A 13,172-nucleotide genomic window follows, 5' to 3' on the forward strand; every position below is an offset into this window, starting at 1 on the left:
CCTGCCCAGTTTAGGGGTGCTTGGGTACATCCCACTGGTCTGGCCTGATCTGGGTATATTCAGGAAAGGAAAATTTGGATCTTACCTGCTAATTTTTGTTATTGTAATACCACAGATCAGTCCAGAAGCCCACCCAGTTGACTCACAAAGACTGAATGTTCCTGTCACGTTTATTAAAAAAAAGTGAAGAAGTTAGTAAGCAAAATCTTTATTATAAGGAGTAGCATTGTTTGGTCAGGATCCGCGGTGTTCCAGTTCTCGTGTTTCATTGTGAACGCGTAATACTTAACATTTTTAGAGGTTTCCAACCCTTTGATCCCTTTCGTCTGTTCAGATTAATCTTGACTTGGGTACAGGTCAGTACTGAGGAACAGCAGCAGGTAGCACTCTCAGTTATGTAGCGGTACCTCAAAGGTTTGCTCTCTGACTCCATCTGCTGGTAGGGATGCAAAACCCACTGATCTGTGGTATTACAGGAATGAAGATTAGCAGGTAAGATCCAGTCTTCCTTTCTTCAAGCTGTCTCTTCTGATTTCAGAGTTGTGTTTGAGAGGACTGTGAGACTAGTCAATGAACAAAAACTTTCTAGACGTGCCATCACCTCGACAGCACGCCTAGATATTACTAGAAAAAGAGCCTTTTCGATAGCAGGACCAACTCTTGGAACGCACTACCAGACTCATTAAGATCCATATCCAACTTAAACCAATTCAAAAAATCCTTAAAAACACATTTCTTTCAAATTGCATTTAAAATTACACCCACTAAATAATCTACCAGTTACTCTCCACATTTTCATGCACCAATCATATGGCACCTATTAGTACTATTAATATGCTTTATTAACAATTAATTATTTTGATTTTAATTTTGTTTTATTTTATACATGTTTTTTGTAATTTTTATTAGAGTTTTTATTTGTATATTTTTAGTTTAATTGACACATTGTACACCGTTTTGATTAAACTATGTTTGTAAAAGCGGTATATAAACATTTTTAAATAAATAAATAAATAGTAGAAGGAAATAACATGCTTATAAAATGAAGAGGAACTGAGGGAGGAGAAGAAATCCATACTTGGGTTGACCGAATGGTCCAGCTGCATTACCGTGTGCTACTGTGTGCAAGATCTCGGTTTTGATTTCCAGACTTAACACCTGACCCTCTGGCCGGCTGGCACTTCATCTTTAGGATTGTCACTGCAGCAAATGGGCTGGATGGGTGAGGGAATTGAAGAACGGTAAAACCCTTGTTAATTGCAGATGAACCCAGTAGGGGCTGGTTCCAGTTGCACTGGAAGCATAGCGAAACAGGAGGAAGCTGCCAAGGTGAAAAGAAAAAGCATGCGCCATGTCCAGCTCCTTAGCCCCAAGAAGATCTCGTGAGAAAAACAATGCCTGTAACTCTTCCCTCCTATGCAGAAACTGTTTCCTAGCAGATTAACAGCCCAGTTTGGCATGGTTTGTGTTTCTCCTACACAAAACACTTCAAGTGTAAGATCTCTTTCTGAAATTCTCTCTCTTCTCCTGGTCCAGAGATTATTGCCACACTGCGTGGACACTCAGGCCTGGTCAAGGGTCTGACCTGGGACCCCGTTGGGAAGTACATTGCCTCACAGGCTGATGACCGTAGCCTGAAGGTCTGGAGAACCATGGACTGGCAGCTGGAAACAAGCATCACCAAACCATTTGATGAGGTATCGGTGCTGTGCTGGGTGCACTTGAAGGAGGAAGCTTGTTATACACTCTGTCTCTCTGTGTATAGCAGTACTGTAGGTAACATTTGTAGGCCAGGCATAAAAACTCCCAATTTGACTATATTCATTGGATAAAGTTATGTGCTATATTTATTTTTACTGTTAAAATGAACTTCTCCTATACATTAAACTATGTTCTTGAGTGCTAGTGTTGCTGATGTTATCTCTTGTTAATGCAGTTTACACAGACCAATGTGCTTTTTATTACACAAATAATTTCATGAGCTATGGAGGCTTATGGTTTTTTGTTTGCCAGTGGGAAGGCTCCGTTTCCCTCCTAATTGTAAGAGTGCAGCCCAGGTCCTCACAGTCTGAGGAGGGAAAGCAGGAAACAGACTTTCCTTATTGTCCATGTGAGACCACTCCAAACAAGTGGGTTATGTCCCCCTGCCAGCAAATTTATTTATTTTATTTAAAAGAATTGATTAACCGCGCCCTCCAATGTTCTGGGCAGTTTACAAGTAAAACAAGCATAATAAGGTACAAATAAAATACATTATTATAAGTAAAATAAAATACTTAATACTTAAATATCAAACACAAGAAAAAAAATCAAATAGACTATATAATTTACACAAATTCTTTGAAAGCCTGTTTAAATAGATGGTTTTTAATTCTTTCTTAAATTCTTTTTTGTTGCATAAAGCTTTCAAGGAAGATGGTATAGATTTCCATATGATAGGGCCAGCGATGGAAAAGGCCCAGTCTCAAGTTACTACAAATTTGGTAGCTGTAGAGGAAGGAACTTGCAAAAGAATTTGGTTTTTAGATCTGAGGCTACGTGAGGGGATGTAAATATGTAGAATAGCAGAGAGCCAAGGACTCTTATTGTTATGAGAGTGTATAAGATTTTATACTGAATCTCCCATTGTATGGGTAGCCAGTGCAGGTTGAATAAGGCTGGGGAGATATGTTCATGTAGTCTAGTATTAGTTAAAAGCTGTGCTGCTGCATTTTGTATTAACTGAAGTGATCTGATAGATGATTGAGGTAAACCATGGTAGAGGGATTTACAATAATCAAGACCATTAAGTATCAAAGATTGTAGGACAGTTCTGAAATCTGTTGGGTTGAGTAAAGGTTTTATGTGCTTAAAAAGACTTAGTTTGTAAAAAGAGATTTTAACCAGTGATTTAACATGAACTTGCATGTCAAGTTTAGAATCCAGAATAATTCTGAGATTGCGAACGTGTTTTGAGATGTTAATAGATATATTATCTATAGTGGTAGTTATGTTGTCAAAAGAGGGATTTCCAAGGATCATAATTTGTTTTAGAGAGATTTAGGAAAAGTTTATTGTGGAGTAACCAAGTTTTGACAGAAGATAGACACAGGGAAGTTAATTGTGAAGTAGATTGCCAAGTCAGAAGTGAAATTGTATGTCGTCAGCGTAGATATGGTAAGAAATGCCCTAGGTTGAAAGTAGATGACAAATAGGGGTGAGATAGATATTGAATAAAACAGCAGAACGTGCAGACCGTTGGGGGACCCCAGTAGTGAGGGGAAACCAGGAGGTTTCCCCTCACTACTGGGTATGATACCAGGCAGAGTTTATATGAATTTGTTGAGTATGATTAAGTAGGAATTGAAACAAGAGAAAACAGAACCAGAAAAATCTGTCATGGAGACGAGAAAGCAGAATTTCATGATTAATAGTATCAAAAGCAACTGATAAATCAAGAAAAATTGATACATAAGTGCCTGAGTCAAAGCCACAATGGATAATGTCCGTACTGGACAGTAGGAGTGTCTCAGTGCTGTGATGTGGTCAAAATTGATATTGGTCAAGTAGAGAATATTCATCCAGGTAATTAGTAAGTTACTTTAGTACTACAGATTCAATAATCTTAGAAAGAAATGGAAGAGATGAAATTGGTCGGAAATTATTAAAGTCATTCTGGAGAATAGTGGGGTTCTTTTGTATAGGAGTGACAGCAGCAGTTTTTAGAATGTCTGGCATGATACCAGAAGACAAAGAATAGTTGACAATTGGCGTGCAACTGGTGAAGCAATGTCATCTTTGATAAGTTTAAAGAGTATGGTGGGACACGGTGTGAGGGGATAAGATGAGGGTTTCATTTTTTATATAATTTGAAGTATCCTGGTACTGGCCACAGTTTCAAAAGTGTCCCAAGAGTGGTCTGATGTAGCAGAAGGAGAAATAATTGTAGTTGTAGGGAATGAAGTGATTATTTTCTGATTTCCTAGAGTGTAGCCAGATGGACTCAGGACCAATGGGTTTATGCTCCCCTGCTAGCAGATGGAGACTGAGTCAGATTTCAAAGCTGACGTCACCCTAGATACACCTCTGCAGTGACCTCAGCCCTTCAGTATCTCTCCATCTCCTAGCAGATGTGGACGTGCTTTCCCTATCGGGATCGCTGTACTCTTTGGAAGAAGAAATTTCTGTTTTTAAATTGGAGAAAGATTGAGCCCCGCTCTCCTGCAGTGATACCTAAAGGTCCCTCCCCTAGTTGAGAATTCCTGATGTGATTTCCGAGATCCCTCAGAGGTGTGCCTTGGTTCGGTAGCTGGATCCCAGTGTGGACTTTGCTGCTGAAGCAGCTGAAAGGCAGCGGGTGCAAGAAGCCAAGCGCAGTGGTGACAGCCAAAGCCCTCTCCCCCTGCAGCCGGAGACCGTCTCTGTACTCAGCCGATAAGTACTGAGCCCAGGTAAGTTTAAAAAAAAAAAAAAAAGATTTACCGATCCGGTAGGTTTCCTCCGGTCTCAATGCGTGGCGTGCCATACCGACATCATTCCCACTCCCTTGGAGGGAAACGGGAATTGGGCCTATGAATGGGTTGAGCAGCCCTCGGTGGGCTAGGCCCTGCATTAGGCACACCGTGTGATTGGCCTCATCGGCACCATCTTGTGTGCGTTACTGTGTGTGTTGTACGGTCCTACATAAGACGTCGGTACGCACAGTGCGTCGGCTGTGCGCATCAGTGCGTATTTACGCGCACAACTCTGAAAGCGCTGTGTGCATTACATCAGCTCATACTTACATGCACAGCGTCATAAGCGCATACAGGAAAAGCTGAGCGCCCCGTCTAGATGCTCTAAATTTGTGTGCATATAATTTTTTAAGCGCGAGCTGATTGGGACGCACAGTTATTGCCGCCAATGGCACCGATAACCAAGAAACGTGCCTTGCACTCTGTGCTGCTTTTGTATTAAGGCTTCTCAACTTGATCTAAATTCCAACCTGTCTCAACGCTGTGAATCTCCAGGGCCACAGCTACCAGAAGATAAAAGAAAGCAGTTACAGTATCCCTCGCCCATGAGGGGTCGGCCCAGGGGCTCCCAAAGCTTTTGGCCCTACAGAAACTTGACATTTCAGAGGCCTCAGTCCTTCAAGAGCTTTCAGTCATTTCGGAGTCGGCAGTTCAAGAGAGGAGAACTTTGGGTTCAAGTTCGTCTCGAACCCCCCTTAGAACAAGGAGACAGGAGGTTGGCTGTCCTTATTTACCAGTGGTGGGTTGAGATCGCTTCGGACAAATGGGTACAGGATGTCATACGAGAAGGATACGTGCTGGAGTTTTCGCTACTCTCCTTGGGACATGTCCATGATGTCTCCTTGCCACTCCCAGCACAAGAAGCAGACGGTGGGGTCTACCTTAGTAAGGTTCCTCAGGTTGAGGGCTATAATTCCAGTATCTGCACCCCAGGAAGATACCAGGCATTATTCCATCTATCTCATCGTATCCAAGAAGGAGGATCCTTTCGCCCCATTCTGGACTTCAAGAGTATCAACCGACATTTACGAGTAATTCAGTTCTGCATGGAAACTCTACGCTTTGTGATAATGGCCATATAAGCTGGAGAGTTCTTAACTTCCCTGGGCCCTTCCGAGGCCTACCTTCATATTCCAGTCCACCAAGAACATCAGCGTTTTCTATGCCTTGCGGTACTGGGCCACCATTATCAGTTCCGGGCACTGCCCCAGAACATTTTCCAAGATTATGGTGGTTGTAGCGGCGGTACTAAGAAAAGAGGGAATCCTGGTGCACCTGCTCTTGGACGAATGTATGATCCAGTCAAAACTGAGGAAGAGAGTCCTCTGATTGGATGATCTGGGTGAAGCCCATGGAAGAGAGTCTGGGTGACCTGCCTGCTGCAGGAAGTCAGTTGGGTCATATACACAGACCAAAGCAGTCTCAAACCCTCCCAGTCCTTGGAATATCTGTGAGTCCGGTACAGCACCAAGCAGTGCAATGTTTTCCTCCCGCCCACGTGGATAAGGAAATGGATGTCCCAAGTGCATCGGTTGACTAACTCCACTTGCCTGACGATGTGGAGCTATCTGCAGGTCCTCAGTTTCATGGCGTCAACCCATGAGTGAGGACACACATGCGACCACTTAAATGCTCCCTGCTGTCACGTTGGAACCCCCTGTCTCAAGACTTTTGATTCACTTCTACCTACCGGTTGAAGTGTGTTCTCACCTCCAGTGGTGGCTGCAGGAAGCTCACCTGGAAAGGGGTGTAACAATGTTCCTGCCGAACTAACTGGTCCTCACGACAGACAGGAGCCTCTGGGACTGGGGAACTCACTGTCAGAAACTGATGGCCCAAGGGCGTTGGACCAAGGAAGAAATGCTCTGGAGCATAAACTGCCTGGAAGCCCAGGCAATCAGATTGGCGTATCTACAGTTCAGCCACAGACTCTAGGGTCAGGCGGTCCACGTGATTTTGGACAATGCAACAACGGTGCCCTACATCAGCCGCCAGGGGGGACCCAAGGCCAGCAAGTGTCACAGGAGATAGAACTCCTTATGGAATGGGCGGGATTATACCTACAGATTATATCGACCTCCCACATCGCAGGGAAAGACAACCTTAGAGCAGACTTTCTAAGCAGGGAGAGTCTGGATCCAGAAGAATGGGCGTTATCGGCCAAAGCCTTTCCACTAATGGGAGATCGCTGGGGTCTCCAGTCCATCGACCTGCAGGCTACATCTCACAATGTGAAGGATCCCCGTTTCTTCAGCTGCAGAAGAAATCAGTGGTCCCTGGGGATCAACGCTCTAGTTCAGACCTGGCCAGAAGAGGACTTACTATAAGCCTTCCCTCCATGGCCCCTGCTGGGCAGGGTCATACGCAGAATTGAGCACCACAGGGGATTAGTCCTACTAATAGCTCCAGATTGGCCCAGGCATCCATAGTATGCAGACATGAAGAGACACTCCGAGTGGAGACCCCCTGTGCTTACCACTGCACAGGGACCTGCTTCAGCATGGACTGGTCCTTCTTGAGGATCCATCTCAATTCTGTCTTACGGTTTGGCCCTTGAGAGGGCTCACCTGGTAGAGTGTGGATTTTCGGCGGCAGTAATTACCACCTTGCTCCGCATGCAGAAGTTCTCTACATCCTTAGCATATGTGCGGGAATGAAGAGTACTTGAGGCTTGGTGCGAGGAACGCGGTGTTGCCTCTCGGATGATCAAAAATCCTACTGGTTCTGGAATTTTTCAGGATTGCTTGAATTAAATGTTGGCCCTTACTTCCATGCTCTCTCCTGTTTCAGGGGCGAGGTGAACGAACCTGCCTGTTGGCTCATCAGGACATGGCCCGTATTCTGAAAGGGGTGAAGGACCTCTGGCCACTCCTATGGTGGCTGGTTTCCTTGTGAACTCTTAATCTAGTTTTGGGGTTTTTGACAGGACCTTCCTTTTGGCCGCTGTGCAGTCTTTTCTTGGGCTTATTAACCTTGAAAACAGTGTTCTTGGTGTCGATATGCTTGGCTCGTCGCATTTCTGAACTACAGGCATTGTTGTGTTGGGAACGGTTCCTCCGGATCTCTCCAAGAGCGTTAAATCTTCGTAGTGTTCCATCCTTCTTACCCAAGGTAGTCTTGGAGTTTTACTTGAATCAGTCCAATTCATTGCCATCCCTTGACAGGCTCAAGGACACGGAAGAATACCGCCTCCTCCGCCATTTAAACGTCATAGGCTTTTGGTGCAGTATCTGGAAGTTTCAGAACTGGTGCGCAAGATGGACCGCTTGTTTGTTTGTTCATAGTAGAAGGAGACAGGGCAAACCAGCTTTGTGGGCTACCATAGCTTGCTGGATCAAGGAGGTGGTCATGGGAGCCTATGTAGAGGCAGGAAAGCCATTACTCTTCAGGTTAAAGCTCATTCCACTAGGGCTCAGGCAGTATCCTGGGTGGAAGCTAGACTGCTGTCTCCTGTCGACATCTGCCAAGCGACATGGTCCTCCTTACACACCACCTCCAGATTCTATCGCCTGGACGTTCAGGTCCGAGAGGACGCAGCCTTTGCCTGGGCAGTGCTAACCAGACTGTGGGCAGCCTCCCGCCCCGATCGGGAGTAGCTTTTGTACATCCCATTGGTCCTGAGTCCATCTGGCTTCATGCTAGGAAATGGAGAAATTACTTACCTGATAATTTCATTTTCTTTAGTGTAGACAGATGGACTCAGCATCCTGCCCAAGACGGGGCAAAGGAATCGTCCATGAAATGAGGTTACAGGTAAGCCATTGCCCAATCCCTAGATCAGGGCATCTATATTCTTGCTGGGATTCAGCGTTTATGTGTGGTTGAGTACAGTTACGGTTATCCATTATTAATCAAGTTTGTTCAAGAGTATGTCCACCTGAGTCTATCTGTCTACACTAAGGAAAACAAAAATATCTGGTAAGTAATTTCTTCAATTTTTGATTGAAAATGGTTTCTAAATGAATTGCATAATTCATGTGTTGAACTGGTCTTGGTATTTTTTATCCATAGGAATGTTGATTTGTAATGGACTTTAAGGTATTGAATAAAATCTTTGGGTTATTATTGGCTTCTTGAATACGCTTAGTGTAAAAAGCTTTTTTAGCAGAATTAACTGCATTTCTGTAGGAAGTGAGTTGTTTGTTGAATAAGTTAAAGATAGAAGGGGTTCTATGTTTTCTCCTAGAACAAGTAGGATGGTAGTCCTCACATGTGGGTGATATCATCAGATGGAGCTCGGCACGGAAAACCTCTGTCAGAGTTTCTAGAACTTTGACTAGGCATACTGAGCATGTCATGGTCCACGCGCGATCCCTCTTCAGTCTCTACTTTTCCACGGAGACATTGCCTTGCTGATGTGGAGCTCGCGCTTTTTTTTCTTTCGGAAAACTGTATTTTCGAGATCATCTTTCATTCTTTTTCCCAAGCCGGGTCCCTCGATCCTTTCCCAGCCCTAGTTAGAGAAGTCGTGATAAATGCCTCATTCTTTGCAGTCTAACAGTGCCACCTGCCAGGGGCCACCGGCCATCCACCGCTTGGTGGTTGCTTTTTTTTCCATGGTGTCCTTCAGGTTCCGCTGTTGCCTCAAATGCCCCGGACCATGTCCATCACAGACCCCCATGAGGTCTGCATTCTGTGTCTGAGGGCCTCGCACGATGTACACGGCTGTTCTTTTTGTTCTCAGATGACCCCCAAGGATCGCTGAGTATGCTTGGATAAGATGGACAAGCTGTTTGGGGCCAGGAAGTCCAAACCCTCGACATTGGTTTCGTGGGTGTCGTCGCCTCTCAGTAAAGAGGACCCTGGAGGTACTGGCCCCATCTTGTCCTCTCAATTGCCGATTTCCCAGCTGGACGTAGGTGCTAGAGATCGGCCCATGTCTATCTCTTCCCTCTCTAGATCTGGATCGTTGCCATCGTCCTTGGCACCGGAGAAAGGCTGGGCCAAGCATCGGGAGAAATCAAGGAAGCATCATCATCGGTCACCTTCCTCCCATGGCTTCAAACTCGGAAAGGCACCTGCATCGTCCATGATGCCACTGAAGCGGCCCTGTGCCATTGAGGCCGAGGGCCTGAGGCGGTCTGCACCGATATAGGTGCTGGGCACTGGTTCCCCTTGGGGCTCCAAGGGGAACCAAGTTACGCCGCCTCCTCCTCAATCTGTACTGTCATCAACAGCATTCGAGGAGGAGTGCAGAGTGCGGTTGGCGGTGGGACAAGCCCTGCAGGCCAACAAGCCGCCAGCCCTCTCTGGGTCTCTGCCACCACCAGAGCCTGCATTGTCCATGCTGGAGCCGATGCTGGAGTGCTTGGATCCGTTCCTCGGTGCACTGCCAGTGCAACCCGTACTGATGCTTCGGGAGACATCGCTGCCACGGGGGGCACCAGTGAGGCCATGATGGGAGACTATCCCCATCGCAGATTCCTACGATGAAGGGCCATCGGCTCTGGTAGTACTTGCCCCCCCCCCGATTCTCCAGCCGCTGAGCCTCGAGTTACTGGGTTCTTCGATGCCATTGATGCCCCTGGGCCTGTGGTGTCTTCGGTGCCTGTGGGGCTCTGTGTCTCCGGCGCCCCGGCCCAAGACCATACTTCATGCTCCTCCACCGGTGTCACCAGGGAGTGAGGCCAATGCTCCTTTATGACCCGTGGGAAGATGAGCCTTCCGTCTCTTCCACTGAGAATTACCCATGAAACTCTTCTCCAGAACAGATATCTCTCCAACATCCTTTTCAGTAAACACTGAAGCAAATAAATCGTTTAATCTTTCTGCGATGGCCTTATCTTCTCTAAGTGCCCCTTTAACCCCTTGATCATCCAACAGTCCAATCGATTCCCTTGCAGGCTTTCTGCTTAGTATATATTTTTTAAAAGATTTTATTATGAGTTTTTTTCCTCTATGGCCAACTTCTTTTCAAATTCTCTTAGCCTGTCTCATCAATGTCTTACATTTAACTTGCCAATGCTTATGCTTTATCCTATTTTCTTCTGCAGGATCCTTCTTCCAGTTTTTGAATGAAGATCTTTTGGCTAAAACAGCCTTTCACCTCACCTTTTAACCATGCCGGTAATCGTTTTGCCTTCCTTCCACCTTTCTTAATGCATGGAATACATCTGGTCTGTGCTTCTAGGATCATATTTTTTTAATAATGTCCACGCCTGTTGCACACTTTTTACCTTTGTAGTTCAGGATCCTGCCCAGTTTAGGGGTGCTTTGGTACATCCCACTTGTCTGGACTGATCTGGGTATGAACAGGAAAGGAAAATTGGTTCTTACCTGCTAATTTTCATTCCTGTAATACCACAGATCAGTCCAGAATCCCACCCCATCGCTACTGAAAGACTGAATTTCCTTACTTGGGGGATCCATTTTTTCAAGGAGACTTTTATAGATTGTACGTATGTTCAGTTCAGCGTTTATCAGACTGTTTTTGAGTTTCTGGAAGTATAGGGGGGCTCCAGTTCAGGGGGATTCCAACCCCAGGTTGCCTGTTTGCCCTGGAAAGGGTTTTTTAGGGACTAATATCTTGCTTGGGTACAGGTACTCTTGGGGGAATTCTGCGCAAAAAAATGTAAAATTCTGCAAACTTTATATTGGTCAAAGTAACACAATTTACATGACAGTCTTTAAGTAATTACATTTTAAATTATTACAGAAAAATGTTGTTACTTAAAGTTGCAGAATTTTAAATATTTTGAGCAGAATTTCCCTAGAAATTCACTGTAAGAGTGTCCTTTCCACTCGCTCTCCCTACTCCCCTGGCCAGTTTTCCCTCTCAGGCCCCAATTCCTCCACCTGCCAGTATCTCTCCCCTCCACCTCTAGGCTCAAGCCCTTCCACTCTATTGCCAGTCCCAGAGTTTGACCCTGTTCTCAGTACTGCTCCTCACACAGGCTCCCTCTGTCCCTCCCTCTCTCTCTAGTACACATACACACACCCTCATACAGGCGTTCTCATATACACAATCCCTTCACACAGGCTAGCACCCTCACATACACACAATCCCTTTTTCATACACATGAGCTCCCAATCTCTCACACACATACACACTTCTTCACAATCTCCTCATATAGTCTCCCTCTCTCTGAAATCCACACTCAAGCATCCTCCCACCCACCCTCTCTTACCTCCCATGCTCTCTCTCACACCCTCCTGCTCTCTGTCACCCTCCCCTCTCTCACACGCACATTCTCTCTCACCGGCATGCTGCGGGACGCGCTCCGTTCGTGGTAAAGATGAAAGCTCGGGTGCGCCGTTCGCTGCACAGGGGGGCCTTCCCTTTTCACCACAAACAGCGCTTCGGGCCTTCATCTTCGCCGCGAACGGAGCACATCCCGTGTGCCGCGGGATGCGCTCCGTTCGCAGCATGCCAGGGTCTCCTCTGCTATGCTGCAATGCCCCCACTCTTACGATGCCGCTGTCCGTGCGCTTCCGGCTTTGAATCTTCTTCCGGCAAGGGAGGAAATCGGCGAGGTGGTGGTGGAAATCTGCGGGAAGGGCGATGAGGGAGGAAATCTGCGGGAAGGGGGAATTCTGCGCAAATTCTGCATTTCGCAGTTGCACAGAATTCCCTCAGGAGTAGGTACAGGTCAATACTGAAGGACTGCAGGTGGCACTCTCAGATATGTAGCAGTGCCTCCAAGTTTTTTTGTTCTCTGCCTCCATCTGTTGGTAAGGATGCAAAACCCACTTATGTGGACTGATCTGTGGTATTACAGGAACGAAAATTAGCAGGTAAGAACCAATTTTCCTTTGTTGTCCACTCTAAAGGTAGTTGACATAATCATGACCTTGGTGTAGGGATTATCTAATTCCTGAGTTCCCTGTACGTACCTGGATCAGTCCAGACCCTGGGTTATGTCACCAATTCAGCAGAGGGAGGCAGAGAAAACATTCTAATGACTCTGACGTATACCCTGGAGCACCACCTGCAGTTAGTCAGTATTTCTCTGTCTCCCAGCAAAGGTGGACGTCCCTAACCTCTGCAGTCTGTGGTAGTTTATTTTTTAGTCAGGTAGTTTAGGAGTTAATTGTTTGCAGGCTTTCTTTTTCTTTTGAAGAGAGCCTGTTCTTTTCATTTAAGTTATTTAAAAAAAAAAGAGGTTTTATTTTTTCTTCAGACGTTTCACTGCCTCCCGGGAGGTTGCCAAATCCTGGGAGGACTATCCCTCCTGGGTTTTGAGGCTGCCGGAGTTGGGGAGGTTTTGTACCCAGCAGCCACTCCTGGCAGGGGTGATACCGGGGGGCCCGGCTCACTCACCCTACTTGGAGCAGCTCCTGGAGGCCGCGGCGTTTCGGTCAGGTAAAAATAAATAAATAAATAATTCTTCACAGCTGAATCGTTGTTTACTTACCTTTTGGTGTTCGGTGGGCCCATGCCTTTGTTTTTCACTGGGGTTTCTTTTAGTTTTTTAGTTTATTTCATACTTTTCATTTCGCGCCGTATTTTCTTTATAATGCCGCGAGGCGCGGCCTGCCACGCTTGTGGAGATGCGCGCATGCGTCTCTCCAGGGAGAGTCTCTGTTCATCCTGTCTCCCCGGGGGAGAAGGCTCATCAAGTTTGCCGATTAAAAAAAAAAGGGGACTCTGCCACTTCGCGCGGCCTCAAAACCTCGGCCCAGCTGCTCTCCTGCCCCTGACTCTTTTAGCTGCAGTGCGGGAAGTGAGGCACTCCTGTC

The 13,172-nt window shown here is 46.1% G+C and overlaps 1 protein-coding gene across 3 annotated transcripts in view; it reads left to right on the plus strand.

Annotated features, from left to right (window-relative positions):
- The window catches only part of LOC115100518 (protein HIRA), a 105,546-nt gene that overhangs the window by 16,825 nt on the left and 75,549 nt on the right, over positions 1–13,172 (plus strand). For all 3 annotated transcript variants that reach the window (XM_029618993.1, XM_029618994.1, XM_029618995.1), the window contains one exon: positions 1,537–1,697. In XM_029618993.1, coding sequence (XP_029474853.1) covers positions 1,537–1,697 — 161 coding nt within the window. The remainder of the gene's footprint in view (positions 1–1,536; positions 1,698–13,172) is intronic.

This window comes from Rhinatrema bivittatum, chromosome 11, assembly GCF_901001135.1.
Source record: "Rhinatrema bivittatum chromosome 11, aRhiBiv1.1, whole genome shotgun sequence".
Lineage (NCBI taxonomy): Eukaryota > Metazoa > Chordata > Amphibia > Gymnophiona > Rhinatrematidae > Rhinatrema > Rhinatrema bivittatum.